This window comes from Dreissena polymorpha, chromosome 1 (assembly GCF_020536995.1).
Source record: "Dreissena polymorpha isolate Duluth1 chromosome 1, UMN_Dpol_1.0, whole genome shotgun sequence".
Lineage (NCBI taxonomy): Eukaryota > Metazoa > Mollusca > Bivalvia > Myida > Dreissenidae > Dreissena > Dreissena polymorpha.
The window spans coordinates 163,109,190-163,128,154 of NC_068355.1; the positions used below are offsets into that span (position 1 = coordinate 163,109,190).

General features: G+C 34.7%; 1 protein-coding gene across 1 annotated transcript; it reads right to left on the reverse strand.

Annotated features, from left to right (window-relative positions):
- Nucleotides 1-1,529: 1,529 nt before the first annotated feature.
- Nucleotides 1,530-3,860, reverse strand: LOC127858758 (uncharacterized). The gene is made up of 2 exons (XM_052396036.1): nt 3,677-3,860; nt 1,530-3,372 (listed from the first exon to the last, which is right to left on the reverse strand). Exons 1-2 carry the CDS (start codon nt 3,689-3,691, stop codon nt 1,930-1,932), a joined length of 1,458 nt encoding a protein of 485 aa, XP_052251996.1. The 5' UTR covers nt 3,692-3,860; the 3' UTR covers nt 1,530-1,929.
- Nucleotides 3,861-18,965: the final 15,105 nt, after the last annotated feature.

The window sequence follows — 18,965 nt, forward strand, 5'->3', positions numbered from 1 at the left end:
ATTTACATTACAATATATAGCAGCACTGTTATTTTTTTAAATACGGATCTCAAATGTTTTCACATTTCGTTTTCTACAGGATACTTTCTTTGATGATTATATAATGGTCACCAATTAAAGCACTCAACACCTAGTGTTCCGCTAATATGGGGCGAAACGACCAGGTGCGAATCGACCAGGCAGGAAACGTCTTGGGAGCGAAACATCCGAGGACCCTGCAGTGGCTACTGGGAAATAGTCTCCAGTTCCGGTCCTACTATTACTTGTACAAGACGTATTTTCGATCTCCTTGGAAAAGCCAAGATAATCCTGGTGATCCTGTACGCAAGTGACTGAAGGCAGCGACAAAACGTGAGTATAGATCTTGTTGGAATGCCAGACGTTTCCCCCCCCCAAGACGTTTCCTCCCCAGACGTCACATCCCCCATTTTAGTTTTAGTGCAGACGTCCCCCCTCCCCAATACATGTATCATTGTGTGAATGAAGTATATTCTTGATTTATTATCAAAATGATTATTTTGTTTATGAAGTCTTTAATTAACTTTATCTATCAAGCAGCTTCTTTGATTTTTTTTGGTTTTATAAATCAATTTTTTGGTTTAACTGTGAATGGAATGAATGTTAATCATTAGTTGTTAGTTGTTTTTAATCCAATTAAATAGACCAGTTGACAAGTGACGTCACGCGCACCTGCAAATATTAGATTCCGCCCACTGGTTGGCAAAAAGAGGTGAAATTCATATAAGCGCATATAGAGAAGGTTGAAATTATAATCGTTTTTATTGATAATCATGCACTATATCAAATATATGCTATTGCCTTGTTAAGTCGTGGGTAATTGTGTATAAATCGGTAAAATATTTTATTAACTTAAAAGTTCAAATCAATTAAGATTTAATTTCACAAGTATAACCCTTTGTTAATCAATTTGGATACTTTTTGCTGATTTAAACGAATACAAAAACTTCTAACTATTTGTTTTGTTTACATCATGTCAAGCGGCCATCTTGGAAATACGTTCTCATTGAGTCGTGGATTCTGATTGGCTGTTGTATGTAAGCAAATATGTCATGCTGTAAACACACTAATGCAATATAAACTGCAGGTTACATTCTTTATTGAATGTTATATGCAAACCAAGTAAGTGTTTTATTGTGTGTGTGTGTGTGTGTGTGTGTGTGTGTGTGTGTGTGTGTGTGTGTGTGTGTGTGTGTGTGTGTGTGTGTGTGTGTGTGTGTGTGTGTGTTTTATAACTAATTTATTTCAAACAATAATCATAAAATTTTATTGAAATACATATGCAATTTTATTTTCTATAACAATAAATAATTTAAATGATAAACAAATTAGTTGATCAATAATTAAGAATTAAAACAGCAAAATTCTGTTAATAAAGCTAATGCAAGAAAAGTCAATAAACAGTTATTGCAAAATATCTTCACAATTGATTTTATTGACAAATATGCAAAAGTCATTGCTGTGCATAAACTCAATAATTACTTGATAGTCACTTACTATTTACACAACAGCAAGAACAATTATAAACATTAAATACTGATGGAATGAAATTAACTGATCCATAACAATTTAATAAAAATACTATTTAAACAACCTAACAGATGCAGTAACTGTCAAAAGATTTAACACTCTCTTTCAGCACAATGCGGACAGAAGAAATCAGATAGCCGGCGCACTACTCTGATCTGTGAACAAAATCGCAGATGGCACCAATGACCACACGCTGTGCACTGGGCCCATTTGACGATCACAAGTTCATCACACTGATCCAATCCTGGCGGTGAAAACTTCTTGCATATACAACAGTTGTTAGCTGGATCTTCGTCTTCAATTTCGCTTTCAATGTCAGAGTCCACGATATTTCCTTTGCTTGTGCTTGGTTGGGGTGATTTGTGCAAATTTTGTTTTGATCTATTTGTTTTTTTCTTTTGTGTTATTTTCTTCTCTCTGTTGTTGGTATTCTAGCAGCTGAAAGTATGTACAGTCTTCTGTAATGGCCTTTCCACCCATTTTTGGTTTCTTCTTTTTGTCCTGTGTCTTATTTTTATTAGCTTTTGGTTTTTCAAGTTTGGCTTTTGGAGCTGTTTCCATTAACTTTTCATCTAGGAGCTCTTTCATGGTCCTAATTGGCAATTCTGGAATGATTTTGGGGAATGATTTAGAAGGCACTATCATTTCTGCTGGTACTTTTGTCGGATCAAATGGCGATATGCCAGCTTTCCGGAATCCAGACTGGATTGTTGCTGGTGTCATGGATTTTAAGTAAGCCTTCCCGGACAAGTCAGCTATGTCATATTTTGTTATGACTCTTCCCCTCTGCTTAGCCATGTATAGATGGCATTCATTGTGGAAAATAGACTTGAACGGCCCAAAACATGTAATGTCCAATGGTTGGAGGGCATGAGAACTGTGTGGGGGTAGCACAAACAGTATGACATTGTGCTCTCTTGCCCAGTTGACTATGTCAATGGAGACATGTGAAGCATGGCCATCATATATGAGCAGTATAGGTTGGGAAATGTCACCTGATCCTCGTTGAACAAATTTCAGAAAGTGTTCTTCAAGGTACTTCATCAATACCTCCCCGTTTACCCATCCAGAATCCGACATGGCGTAGTTGGCACCAACTGCTGCATTTTTCAATAGGTCATCGTTGGTCCGTTTTCCCTTGAACACATAGTAAGGGGGTAGAGCTGTTCCGGCCGCATTTACGCACGCTACAATGGTTGTGGTGCCTGTATTCGGAGAGGTGACAGCTTGAGTTTTGCTTGACGAAACTCCTGTGATTACCTTTGATGGTCGATGCTCTGGCTGAATGCCAGTCTCATCCAGATTATAAATTAGATGTGGCTTACACTTCAGGGAGTACTTGGTAAGAATAGCATCCAAATCCCTGAAGTAGCTGTCAATATTCTCCTGTGTGACAGCGGCTGCTCTTGTTGATGAAAGACCCCTTGGTTTAATGACTTTCAGCCTGTGTGTCCATCGTCTCAAGAAGGCATAATACCAGTTGTTGCTTAGTTTGGAGTCAGTTAAACGTCTACCCAGTTTCACAGCCAAATCACCTGCAAGAATGTTCAACTGAGAGCGATTAATGCCATACCCAACCTGGGCCAACCCTTCCAGATGGCTAACAAGCAATTCTTCTTCTTCATGGGTGAATAATGAATCTTTTCCCCACCTTGAGCTGATCTTGACTTTGTTCAACACTCTGTCCCTCAGTGTTTGTTTTGGCACACCATACATGATTGCTGCTCTATCAACTGGCAAATGGTCATCTTTCACTGCCTTGTATGCACTCATCATCATTTCCCTAGAATATGCCTTGCATTTCATCAGTCTGATAGGTTGTTTCTGAAAAATAAAAACAAAAATGTGTTTCATTGGAATTCTCAAAGTGAACCCATTGTTTCTCAATTGATTTTAACAATTCAATTAAGGAACAATTGGTTGAGTGTGACCTGAACTTTAGTGTGTTTACAGCAAGTGCTTCGCGCATGCGCAAACCGTCATTTGTGTAAAAATGTCAACAGACGATGTAACATGGGAAATACTCATAAATAGGGGATTTTGTGTTACTTAGAAACAATATAAGGGTAGAAATAGTGTTTATTTGTGTATAAAAATGCATCGGGTTATGGTTAATTGAATTATTTACCTGTTTTTGACGCATTTTCGATCTGTAAAATGAACGCCGATTCTGTCAAACTTTTTACCGGAACGAACTGCAGCGCCTGCGAACGTTCTTTCAAGTGATTTCACGCGATCTCTATAACCACGACACAAAGGGAACCCACGACTCAATGAGAACAAGCCATAATTTTACTAACTATGTCTGAATAAAACATAAGCGTGCAAGGAAATGCATTTTTGGAACGATTATATTGTTGTTATTATTTGTTTTTACTATAAACAAACTCTGGAGTGGAGCACAATATACGAGCGCAGTATGCGGTTACCATAAAAATCTCTACTTGGCACATCTTTGCGACCATTTTTTAGATAAAAAATCTCTGATATTGAGATTCTTTCAGAATAAATCAAATTTAATGAACAAACAAAAATAAGGATGTAAACAAACAGCAAATAGATCGACTTTATGTACGCAACATATAGTAACTGATTTGAACATTTATGCCTGTAAGAACTTGCCTTGTTACACATTAGATAAATTCTCTTGATAAATGTAATTGTTTTAATTTAATTATTCACACCAATTTTGACACTCTTTGTTTCAGCGTTTTTAACCTGGTGTTTTATTGTACCTTTGTTCATCATAAAGCGATTATCTCGTTTTGATCGGATACTTTCCAAACAATTACAAAGAACACATGGTGTGATAAATCCAGGGACCTATTCTTGGGCCCCTGCATAAACCACATGTGGCATACAAGTGTCTGGTCATTAAACACAATTTATGATACCTCCATGTCAACTCTTGGCATATTGAGCGATCATCTAAGCAAAATTGTAAAGCCAATATACGAAACCGTTGCTTAAATAAAATATTTTAACATATTTAAAAAAATGAAGATATTTGTCCGAAATGGATTAACAGGACTTATCCTCCTTTCTTATAACTTCGTGCTACCCTATAAGATCGTGTACTTTTTTATGACGTATACTACCAAGCGACATTTGAACGCACGCGCCCGAAAACTGTTCAACTTTGTAACGAAATAATTTTCGCAGCCGAAGAAACGAAAATCATGAGAAAAAAACAGGTAATAACACAATAAATATGATATGAACTTGGAATAATTACATATATTGTCCGATTTTTATCCTTGTTCCCATAGAAATCGCCTAAAAAATGTTGAAAATCTGCAAAATTCTTTCACCACACGGACGCCGCTGTTTGTTGTGATCGAAACATGTTGTAAGGGTTGTATCCCTTGGAGGCCCGTCTTGAATTTCTAGTGTGTTCAATGTTTTGAATACTTTGCATTACAATACGATTAAAAATCAATTAACGTCGTTTAAAAATAATTCACACATATCCTGTTCTCTCTTTTGAAACTCCAGCTTTATCCAAAGTCTAGCAAGCATTACGTACCGCACTTACACCCCAGAGCTTCTAGATAAGGCATTATATAGTGTCAAAACTGAAAAACTATCCGTGAGAAAGGCAGCCTTGATGTTTTGAGTCCCAATTTTTGTCACAAAAAAACTGTCATTAGAAGGGGTGACAGCTTTTTATGCCCCCACTGTGATTAAACTGAGTTATATTTAAGTTATATAGTTCTTGTTACTTGATTTCGAGTTTATTAGTTAAACATCATAATACTAGATAGCGTTTTCTTCTTAGATATTATTTTATCTGATGCTATGGATTTCATTTAAATCGTATGTTTTTCTAGCGATGCATACTCGATTTAGTTTAACAAACAAACGCCCAATGGTCCGTCAAGAAACTTTAGTTTTTATTATGTGCGACTGTTTTACTTGGATATTCAATCTGAAACAGTTGCACATAATCAAAGTTAAGTGCATTCACGGACCACTGGCCGTTGTTTCGCTATTTTCCGTTAATCGATACACTTTATCTAGACCTCTGATAACATTTAACACAGTTGATATTTCTTTTTTATGTTTACCGATGTTTTTTAAACCCTTCTGTTTAATACAGTTTAATCACGAAAGTCAGCTAAAACAACAAATTTTGATTAGAAATAAACACATATTCACAAAAACAGACGTCATTTATTATAAACACATGCCAGGGCCTCGCTATGACGTCATCAAACTCAGTGCACGATCTTATAGGGTAATTTCCTGTGACGCAGACTACGATGTACACACATGTTTAAAGGTACGTAACTCCGTTATTTTATCTGAAAAGCAAACTGATTCACTCGTTATTGGTTAAACAAAGGATAAATCTAAAAGCATATATCACATTAAGGTAGTGTTTACTGATTTGTCATAAAAATAAATGCGTTTGAAGGTTAAGGTGCACGAACTTATAGGTTTAGAGGCTAGTGTATGTATATGTTAGCCTGTTTAATCATAATAATAGAGTGTTAATAACTATAAATTAAAAATATTGTGCAATTTCATTGCTACACAATTAACGTATTTAACGAGTACCGGCAAATGTAAACTCGGCTATTACGTGTTAAGATTGTATGTTTCTGTAGTGTACGAAATGACATCATGAAATAAAGCAAACAACAAAAGGGTAAAAAATACTTGCGTAAAATAAATTAATATATAGATTTATTTATCACAAAATGCTAGATTGTTATCACTCCTTATCACCAGTAAAGAGAGTGCACGCAAAGACAGTTTAATTTGCTTTATATGCAGTTCTTGTTTTTCAAATCATGTATGCTAAACTTTATGATATTGTCATTCGATGGAAACGAAACGGTAATTCATTCCATGGAAAATAAAATTACTACAATTTTTAGCTCATCTATTTTTTGAAAAAAAATTATGAGCTATTGTCATCACCTTGGCGTCGGCGTCGGCGTTGGCGTTGGCGTTGGCGTTGGCGTCGGCGTCCGGTTAAGTTTTGCGTTTAGGTCCACTTTTCTCAGAAAGTATCAATGCTATTGCATTCAAACTTGGTACACTTACTTACTATCATGAGGGGACTAGGCAGGCAAAGTTAGATAACTCTGGCGTGCATTTTGACAGAATTATGTGCCCTTTTTATACTTAAAAAATTGCAAATTTTGGTTAAGTTTTGCGTTTAGTTCCACTTTTCTCAGTAAGTATCAATGCTATTGCATTCAAACTTGGTACACTTACTTACTATCATGAGGGGACTGGGCAGGCAAAGTTAGATAACTCTGGCATGCATTTTGACAGAATTATGTGCCCTTTTTATACTTAGAAAATTGACAATTTTGGTTAAGTTTTGTGTTTAGGTCCATTTTATTCCTTAAGCATCAAAGCTATTGCTTTCATACTTGCAACACTTACTAACTATCATAAGGGGACTGTGCAGGCAAAGTAATGTAACTCTGACTGGCATTTTGACAGAATTATGTGCCCTTTTTATACTTAGAAAATTGAAAATTTGATTAAGTTTTGTGTTTAGGTCCACTTTATTCCTACAGTATCAAAGCTATTGCTTTCATACTTGCAAGATTTATGAACTATCATAAGGGGACGGTGCAGGCAAAGTTATGTAACTCTGACTGGCATTTGGACGGAATTATGGGCCCTTTATACTTAGAAAATTGAAAATTTGGTTAAGATTTATGTTTTGGTCACTTTACCCCTAAAGTATCATAGATATTGCTTTCATACTTGGAACACTCACAAACTATCATAAGGGTACAGTAAAAGGACAAGTTGCATAACTCTGGTTGTCATTGTTACGGAATTATGGCCCTTTTTTGACTTAGTAACTTTTAATATATGGTTAAATTTTGTGTTTCGATCCACTCGAAGTATCAAGGCTATTGCTTTCAAACTTCAAATACTTACATGCTATCATGAGGTTACTGTACCTGGCAACTTGAATTTTACTTTGACCTTTGAATGACCTTGACTCTCAAGGTCAAATTATTAAATTTTGCTAAAATTGCCATAACTTCTTTATTTATGATTAGATTTGATTGATACTTTGATGAAACTACTCTTACCTGACATACCACAATAGACTTCACCCAAACCATCCCCCGTGCCCTCCCCCCCCTCCCCCCCTCCCCCCCCCCCCTAATTTTTTTTATTTTTTTTTTTTTTTTATAAGATCATCTCACAAATGACCACCACACCCTCACACTATACCCCCACCCCACCCCCCCACCCCCCCCCAAATTTTTTTTTGATTTTTTTTTTTTTTTTTTTTTTTTTTAAGATCATCTCACAAATTATCACCACACCCTCACACTATACCCCCCCCCCCCCGATTTTTTTATTTTTTTATTTTTTTTTCGCTTTTTTGGAAGATAATGTAATAAATGTCCACAACCCCACACTATACACCCCTCTTCACTCCACTCCTCCCTCCTTTGTGATTGAAAATGAGAGTCCCTTCACCTTTAAAAAGAAAATAGATGAGCGGTCTGCACCCGCAAGGCGGTGCTCTTGTTATAAATTGTAATGTATTCCGCTTTTAGGGCTTCGTTTTATAATTGATTAAATTATGCCCCTCTTGCACTTTCGCTCGCTTATGAACAATAACAATATCTACACAACTTATAATTATAATCAAATTAATGTATGTGTTATTATCTTTGAAATATAATTTACCAAAATCTTACAATCACAAAGAATAGGAAATAATATTTATTGTTTATTTTTTTGGATTGCCAGTTTTTATTCTTCCGACCACGTTTACTCTGATGTATTAATTTTATTAATTCGTATTTTTATACAGAGGAAATTATATTTATGAAAATACATTTATTGGTACTAAGTATTATATTTTTGCACTATTATTTAAGTGTTTTAATGTTTATTTTGGATATTTGTATCGTTTTATTGACTAAACAAACGACATATATACATGTTTTACGTTACTGTAACCAGTGTTTTTGCCAACCAGCCAGTGCGCATGCGCGGAAAATCCCGAATGTAAACAAAAACATTCAACTGGTCTATAGGGTCAATTGGTGAATTGAAAAATGGTTAAATCACATTTATATTAATTTCAAAACTTGTTACAGTTAAATATCAGGGGTTTTTTTTACTAAGAAAGTGACGCCGATATTCGGCGTCTTCCCCTACCAGAATTTTTCCCCTAAAAATACCATTTCCCCTCCAAAAATATAATTTTTCACCAAAATATAATATTTTACCCTCAAATAAAAAATGTTTTTTTTCTTTTGAGAAGTCGACACTTATCCAATTTGTACCATGTACAACGATCTCGCTCTCTCTCTCTCTCCCGTCGAACACTCAAATCTGGGAATCCCAGTGATTCTATATATAGCTCTTAAATTACGTCATTGAAACCGGGCAACTAATCGTATTATTCATGTGACTATTTTACTGGATTACGGTCTTGCGCGAGAAGGGTGTTTCGTCAATTAATTACCGGAAACCAGTCGAATTTTCATCCGGGTTATGTGAAAGCCAAGATATAAGCGTTAAAACAGAAAAAAGTCTCACAATTGGCGTTCATACACGAACAAAATAAAATGTTCGGACTCGGAAAATATTAATTGCGTTGACACATTTTTTAAGAATGAATCATCAAAAACCGTTCAAACCCAGCACGATTCGGAGGTACATGTAATCAACATTGATTAATACTGTCTGATTATTGTGAAAGTGAAAGTAGTCAATCGGCAGCTGCCGCACCTTTCCCTTCCAATACTGTAGCAGATTTAGATCGTCAACCCATTCATCATGAAATTGAAATCATAATATTGACACCGTTCCCCGGCCCCAGTTGAAAACATTTCCCATTATTAGATCTACACCTGCAACTTTATTTAGGACTTTGACTTTAATATCATACTTGTTCATGTGTTTAAGAACAAAAAGGTCAGAGACATGCCTCTTTTTCCAAAAAAAAACCTGAAGTCTGTAGGTGAGTTATAGACATTGAAATGAACAGTTTTTATTTTTTCCCCAAATATGTCTCTTTCGCGCTTGATTTTCCCCTTTTACCCAGCGTCCAGCGTCTTCCCCTTTTTCTAAAAAAAACCCCTGAATATGATAAATAAATAAACTATGTAACTGTCAACAATTTTATTTTTCTTGTGAATTCATATGTAGCCTCTAAACCTATAAGTTCGTGCACCTTAAACTTCAAACGCATATATTTAAATAAAAAGTCAGTAAACAATACCTTAATGTGATATATGCTTTTAGATATATACTTTGTTTAACCAATAACGAGTGAAATAGTTTGCATTTCAGATAAAATAACGGAGTTACGTACCTTTAAACATGTGTGTACATCGTAGTCTGCGTCACAGAATTACCCTATAAGATCGTGCACTGAGTTTGATGATGTCATAGCGAGGCCCTGGCATGTGTTCTTAACAACTGATGTCTGTTTTTGTGAAAATGTGTTTATTTCTAATAAATATTTGTTGTTTTAGCTGACTTTTGTGATTAAACTGTATTGAACAGAACGGTTTAAAAAAACATTGGTAAACATAAAAAGAAATATCAACTGTGTTAAATGTTATCAGAGGTCTAGATAAAGTGTATCGATAAACGGAAAATAGCGAAACAACATCTTGGTCCCTGGTGAGCTACCTTTGTAAAGATCTTCGTTCATCCGCTTTCCTTTGTAAATAAAGTACGGGGGCAGATGATTTCCTGCCGCGTTTGCGCAACCTATCACAGTTGTGGTTGTGGAGCGGGGGGATGTCACAGACTGTGGTTTTTCATGTAGGGGGGCAATTATGTTTAGAGGGCGGTGCTCTGGCTGAAGCCGGTTTCGTCAAGATTGTATACAAATTGGGGCTTATCAGACAATCTGTTTTCTTCGATAACCTTTTTGAGATTTTCAAAGTATCGATCGACCACAACAGGCGATGCCGATTTGGCTCTGTTGGTTTACAGAGCACTCGGTTTTACTGAGCTTACACGCTCTTTCCATCGCTGTAGGAACCCAGTCAACCAGCAGTTGCTTAGCGGTTTTGCGTTAGATTTTATTCCTAATGTCTGGGCTAATTCTCCGCCAAGCTCCTTAAGTTTATTGTTGGTTATGCCATAGCCTAGCTGTGCCATTACCTCTACATGCTTAACAAGAGATTTCCAACGAAAGCAATGTATTCTCGTTTTTTAAGTTCGTGGTGTCAACACGCCCTTTCACTCTATCTCGCAGAGTCTGAATTGGGACTCCAAACATCAAGGCTGCCTTTCTCACGGATAGTTTTTCAGTTTTGACACTATAAAATGCCTTATCTAGAAGCTTATCTAATTACGGTACTTCGCGTAATGCTTGCTAGATTTTGGGCAAGGCTGGAGTTTCAAAAGAGAGAACAGGAGATTACGAATTATTTTCAAACGACGTTAATTGATTTTTAATCGTATTGTAATGCAAAGTATTCATAACAGTGTGCACACTAGAAATTCGAGACAGGCCTCCAAGGGAAACCACTCTTACAACATTTTTTCGATCAAAACAATTGACAAACATAGCAGCGTCCGTGTGGTGAAAGAATTTTGCAGATTGTAAACATTTGTTACGCGATTTCTATGGGAACGAGGTTAAGAAACCGACAATATATGTAATTATTCCAAGTTCCTATCATATTTATTGTGTTATTACCTGTTTTTATGTCCCCCACTATAGAAGTGGGGGACATATTGTTTTTGCCCTGTCTGTTGGTCTGTCTGTTGGTCTGTCTGTTTGCGCCAACTTTAACATTTTGCAATAACTTTTGCTATATTGAAGATAGCAACTTCATATTTGGCATGCATGTGTATCTCATGAAGCTGCACATTTTGAGTGGTGAAAGGTCAAGGTCATCCTTCAAGGTCAGGGGTCAAATATATGTGGCCAAAATCGCTCATTTTATTTCCTCATGATTTTCGTTTCTTCGGCTGCGAAAATTATTGTGTTACAAAGTTGAACAGTTTTCGGGCGCGTGCGTTCGAATGTTGCTTGGTAGTTTACGTCATAAAAAAGTACACGATCTTATAGGGCTGCACAAAGTTATAGGAATAAAGGATATATAATCACATAATTGGATGTCACTGATATTTTAATTTTTACTAATAACTAATTTAGACTAATTAAAACAGAATTGCACTTTCCTTGTGCATTATTTCGTTATTAATGATATCATTAGCAATTGTAATTAAGACTTATTAATATTTTTAACCAGGTTTTCCGAAGGAAAAAACTGGTTATTAGATTGGCGAATGCGGGCGGGCTGGCTGGCTGGCTGGCGGGCTGGGGGGCGGGTGGAACAAGCTTGTCCGTGCCATAACTTTGTCGTTCATTGTGAGATTTTAAAATCATTTGGCACATTTGTTAACCTTCATTAGACGGTGTGTCGCGCGAAAAAATTACGTCAATATCTCCAAGGTCAAGGTCACACTTTGAGTTCAAAGGTAAAAAATAGCCATAAATGAGCTAGTCTGGGCTATAACTATGTCATTCATTATGAGATTTTAAAATCATTTAACACATTTGTTCACCATCATGGGACAGTGTGTCGCACGAAAGAATCACATCAATATCTCCAATGTCAAGGTCGCCACGACTAAAAATAGATTTATTTTAAAACAAACTTACAAAGGGGGTTAATTTTGTTTGTTCATTTCAAAAGTTCAGTTTGAGTTGTCTCCCTTTATCAGATTTTTTTTCACAATGAAAACCTGGTTTTGTGACAATTTTGTCCCTTGTTAAAATTTAACTCAATGATAATATGATAATAGGTGCTACCTAATTTACGGGCAAAAGCTTATTTGATGTTTGTTTAAGATGACACGGGTAATATATGTCTGCACATTAACATGCAACAAAACATTCATTTTCTTTACAAAACAATATGTAATTTTGCAAAGCAATAACATATAATTTGTTTTAATCTTAAACAAGTTTATGAAGCTATGCTTTATGTATAGTAACCCCTTGTACTGTTTTCAAACTCTTAAACATGTATTTCATTTTTTGTTTACTTTTAAAAACAATGTTAGAATTTAAAAAAATATCAAAAAAATCTCGCGAAACTGTGTTTAATTGATGTTTTCCATATGCAGGGATGCCATTTATGTTTTAGAGCGAGATTATTTCTAAAACGATTTTATTAAACTTAAGCATAAAAAAGAAAGGTGCCATACTTCATTATTTTGGTCCCATGTCTAAATCATCGACATCGTAAATGTATCCCCTGCATATGTAAATGAAAAACTTTTGTACTAAATTAATGTTTAATGTTTAAATGCAACAATGCTTGCGGGAGTGTTTGCATCTATCTTGAAAGAAGTGCATAGACCTCATTCACTGCGCAAAATTACACAGACCAGAAATATCACCTTTGGCTTTGGACACAATGCTCTTTGCATATCTTCCACACTGTTAGGGCTTATGTCATGAAACGTGGTAAACTTACAGGGCTTTTTTTCCTGACTTTGTGAAGCGGCCCTGGCCCCTCACTTTGTTAAAAATTGAGTCGCGAACTTTTCAAAATTGTGAAAAAACGAGTCGCGAACTTCTTAAAATTGTGAATTTCAAAGTTCAATGCATTAGTTTAGTTAAAGCATGTTAAACACTTGAATATTAACCAAATGCAACTAAAATACCTGGTCCCAACACTTCTATACCACAGGAATAACATTTATAAACATAGAACGTTTCAAGGACACATAACTCAGACATGTTCTGGACTTTACAGCTTTAGAACTCTGTTCTTTTTACTCTTGAAAATGTCAATAATTCTCTCGCCAGTGCATGATGATCTCCCTGGGAGGTTGTCATTTGATCTGAAACATTAGGTATACATTGAACAACAGTACTTTTGAAAGAAATGTAAACGAGTAATTTTATTTTTCACACTTTTTCACAAAACATAAATAGACTACATAGAAAGTTTGAATCATGAATATGCCACATGAATATGCATTTAAATTAAAAACAAATATATGAAAGGACCACATTATTTACTAAAACCAAGATTTACAATCGTAAACAGATACGAATAACAAGTCTCGGTCATCAATACTGGGGGACGTTTTGGCTAGGGGCCGTTTTGACTAGCTTCCATCAATACATAAGCCGCGGCAGATGCTTTCACTTTTATCAAATGACTTTCCTTATAATGTTATCATTGTGCATGTTTCAAAACTTACCCTCCAGTAGAAAGCTGTTGTTTCTTCACTGTTATCCCAAATTTCAATAAATCGGGATTATTTTGCGGTTTGTTTTAATTTTCTTCGTGTAGTAACGATCGTTCCGCGTCGCCATTTTTTTATAGTGACATTGCTAGGCAGAGCTTTTACTATTTATGCCAGTTTCACTGGTTACACAACACTTTAAAATCGATTAAAACAAGCAAACATCGGTAACGCGAGTCGACAATTTTTCGCGAATTCGGAATTAAAAACGAGGCTATGAAACTTATACTTCTGTTCCGAAATAGCCGTTTTTGACAGTTTTGAGCACGAAAAGTCAGTTTTTCATGATTTAAAATGGCCGTTAATGTAAATATTCACGGCCATGTCAGGTTTGTGAATTGGCCGTGTGAAAATTGTGAATTGTCCGTCCACGGCCAATCGCAAAGAAGGAAAAAAAGCCCTGACTTATTGTATTTTTCTGAATCCTCAGGAATTAACAGTTGGTAAAAACTATCGCTTATGGCATACACAGATTGAACATTACTAGGTTGGTCAGGGTTTTTTCTCCACTTTTTGGGAAGATAGCCTATGGCTTTGGAATTGGGAATTTAAATTAATTAGCCTTTTTTCACACAAAAATCCACTGATGAGGGAAATACTAAATTTGATATAACTCTTTATAATCATTCAAATTAAAAGAACAAAATCATATAATACTTTGTATGATGAATTGAATTAAAATTGAGATAAAATACGCATTAGACACTTCTTTCTAAAAAAATTTTTTTTTTTGAAAATTGGGAATTTTTTGCCACATTTTGGGAAAAAAGTATACTTTTTGGGATTGGGAACATAGCGAATTTCGGCTATAAAATTGGGGCAAAATAAACCCTGTTGGTGCTAAGGAGAAAATACTAGTAGCAAAAATTTAGATTTATGATGAAGACCCACATCATAAGCTTAACGCTAAATATATGAGTGTACCTGTCACTTTATGTGTGAGACAAAAAATAACAACTTACTTATTATCACGAATTTACTGTTATCAACAAGAATTGTTTTGCCAGTAAATAATTTACCAAACCATATTTAAATAAAATGTAATCAAATATTTTTCACCTGATTTTAATTTCATTATTTCGTTTATTTTCAATTCATTTAATTCATTTTCATGTTTTGAAAGTAAAAATATTCAGTCATTATGGAATGTGGCATAAAACATATAGACAGCAGCTGCGTATTGCATGTGAATGAGGCAGTTTCCACATGAATATGATTATAAAATAACAACCCAATTATTAAACTGCATGTACATCCCAATTGATTAAAGTCAAGTTTTTGTATGTTCAAGCTCATAAACAAAATAACACATTCAGTATGTTCATTTATACCCTTATCTTCTCGCTCTTGTTTCTGTGCACTCAACACATATAGTATTAGACACACTGTTATGATTTTGCATATATTCGGATATGTTCCTACCACGCGTTTGTTCGTTCAAAAACACGCTCAGTCATGGCACTAAATGTCAATGAGTTGACTTCATCAAAGATGTAGAACCAAAAATAATACTCCACTCATCCAGTACGCCTTCTATGAAGAAATAATAACAAGCAGTCATCAAATAACATGAATACCGTATCCTACACTTTCGCTTCTTATATGGTCTTCAAAAAATTAATCAGAGACAGTTGACAAGACTAAACTGCTTTTCGCTTATTTGCAATTTTTTCAAAGTGTCAGCATAATGTGTAAATAATAATGGTAATACACAACATGGTCTCAGGTGTGTCAAATGAATTTTTAGGCAAGGATTATTAATTATTGATATAAGTTTGTCACGTAATTACGTATCGTTCGTGAATAACACACAGTAACAAACAAAGTTCATTTCTGTTTTCATCAAGATTTATTTCTGTTAAATAATTTCTAACACAACGCTTCTAATGTTCATGAAGTACAATTTTACAGCGCGGCGGCCAATTGGTCGCCACGTGCGGCCAATTGGCCGCCACGTCAAGACAGCGTGACTGCTCTACTCGATTGTCAAACTAGGACTCTAGAATTCTCTTCTTACAACAAAGCACAGCATTTTATTCCAAGGTACATGAACATCAAATTTAGATATTTCTTATCTCATTCTTGGTTGGTTAACTGTTCTCTTCCCCCGATATTCTAAACCCACCCCTTTGAATAACCCTTGTTGATTGGATGAATGCTCATGCATCTATTACAGCAGAAAGTGAAATACACAATTATCACTTTGGGAACAGGAGACCTCATTTCATTTGCATACTTGATCATACAAACAGATGCTCTCTATGGACAAACCATATTAGTAGTGTGAAACCTAACACTCCTATAATCGATTACGTAAACCCCGATACCCATAAGATACACATTTAATCCGAACTTGTATTTGTTATGTACATTGGGAAATTGGATATTTCAATTATTTAGATTTCATTATATACCATATCTGAATTGGGACTTGTTATGTACGAGCCGAATTGTTAATCAAGGACTGAGACAAATCAACATATACTCCCGATAATTGAACTACATTGGAGAAATCAAACCATCCTTCCATAATCAATTTTTCAAACTTCATTACATGTCCCATCCGAACTGACATCTGTTATGTTTATTCCTAAATACCCGCAACATACAGCTAATTTACATACTCAAACATATTATTAAAATATTTCCCTATTATTAAATCTATCTGTACTTAAATTTCTATCATAAGAATAAAAAATATGGTTATGTCACAAGTTCAAGTGTACAGCACACTCTTTTGTAATAAAAATATTGCAAAGTGTGCTACTGGCACTGAATTATGCACATTTATATTTAAGCAAAAATTAACATTTATTGATATAATAAACAAGAAATCTGATACTTAAAAGGATCTTTTCACGCTTTGGTAAATTGACAAAATTGAAAAAAGTTGTTTCAGATTCGCAAATTTTCGTTTTAGTTATGATATTTGTAAGGAAACAGTAATACTGAACATTTACCATGGTCTAATATAGCCATTATATGCATCTTTTGACGATTTTAAAACCTAAAAATTATAAAGCGTTGCAACGCGAAACCATTGAATAATTTGGAGAGTTCTGTTTTTGTCGTTAAATTTTGTGAAACTACGAAGATTGCTTATATAAGGTATAAAATACATTCAGTATATGTACACGGCGGAATAGCTCAGTAGGTTAAAGCGTTTTTACTTCAGGACTCTGGCAGGACTCCAGGGGTCACTGGTTCGAAACCTGGTCCGGGCAATGTTCTTTTCCTTTTTTTAAATTTTATTCTTGATTTTTTACTGGAGCTTTTACGATCCAATGTTTACATTTATCGATATAAAGCATTTAATGAATAAGTTAAAAAATGCCAAAATCTGTGAAAAGGCCCCTTTAAAAACCACTTAGTAGATATTGTTTAATGTACAATGTATTACTCAAAGTCATCATCACACAATGAGACAACACAATGGTTTCTAAACAGAGTGTGCTTTTTAATTGTGGCATACATTTTATGAAATAATACTAGTAATAGAAATACAGAAAAAAGCGTCTAGAGCTGCCTGGGAACTATCATTTTTAATATCAATGATATTTTACGATTGTGTGATGATGACTTTTTCGCGAATTCGGAATTAAAAACGAGGTTATGAAACTTATACTTCTGTTCCGAAATAGCCGTTTTTGACAGTTTTGAGCACGAAAAGTCAGTTTTTCATGATTTAAAATGGCCGTTAATGTAAATATTCACGGCCATGTCAGGTTTGTGAATTGGCCGTGTGAAAATTGTGAATTGTCCGTCCACGGCCAATCGCAAAGAAGGAAAAAAAGCCCTGACTTATTGTATTTTTCTGAATCCTCAGGAATTAACAGTTGGTAAAAACTATCGCTTATGGCATACACAGATTGAACATTACTAGGTTGGTCAGGGTTTTTTCTCCACTTTTTGGGAAGATAGCCTATGGCTTTGGAATTGGGAATTTAAATTAATTAGCCTTTTTTCACACAAAAATCCACTGATGAGGGAAATACTAAATTTGATATAACTCTTTATAATCATTCAAATTAAAAGAACAAAATCATATAATACTTTGTATGATGAATTGAATTAAAATTGAGATAAAATACGCATTAGACACTTCTTTCTAAAAAAATTTTTTTTTTTGAAAATTGGGAATTTTTTGCCACATTTTGGGAAAAAAGTATACTTTTTGGGATTGGGAACATAGCGAATTTCGGCTATAAAATTGGGGCAAAATAAACCCTGTTGGTGCTAAGGAGAAAATACTAGTAGCAAAAATTTAGATTTATGATGAAGACCCACATCATAAGCTTAACGCTAAATATATGAGTGTACCTGTCACTTTATGTGTGAGACAAAAAATAACAACTTACTTATTATCACGAATTTACTGTTATCAACAAGAATTGTTTTGCCAGTAAATAATTTACCAAACCATATTTAAATAAAATGTAATCAAATATTTTTCACCTGATTTTAATTTCATTATTTCGTTTATTTTCAATTCATTTAATTCATTTTCATGTTTTGAAAGTAAAAATATTCAGTCATTATGGAATGTGGCATAAAACATATAGACAGCAGCTGCGTATTGCATGTGAATGAGGCAGTTTCCACATGAATATGATTATAAAATAACAACCCAATTATTAAACTGCATGTACATCCCAATTGATTAAAGTCAAGTTTTTGTATGTTCAAGCTCATAAACAAAATAACACATTCAGTATGTTCATTTATACCCTTATCTTCTCGCTCTTGTTTCTGTGCACTCAACACATATAGTATTAGACACACTGTTATGATTTTGCATATATTCGGATATGTTCCTACCACGCGTTTGTTCGTTCAAAAACACGCTCAGTCATGGCACTAAATGTCAATGAGTTGACTTCATCAAAGATGTAGAACCAAAAATAATACTCCACTCATCCAGTACGCCTTCTATGAAGAAATAATAACAAGCAGTCATCAAATAACATGAATACCGTATCCTACACTTTCGCTTCTTATATGGTCTTCAAAAAATTAATCAGAGACAGTTGACAAGACTAAACTGCTTTTCGCTTATTTGCAATTTTTTCAAAGTGTCAGCATAATGTGTAAATAATAATGGTAATACACAACATGGTCTCAGGTGTGTCAAATGAATTTTTAGGCAAGGATTATTAATTATTGATATAAGTTTGTCACGTAAT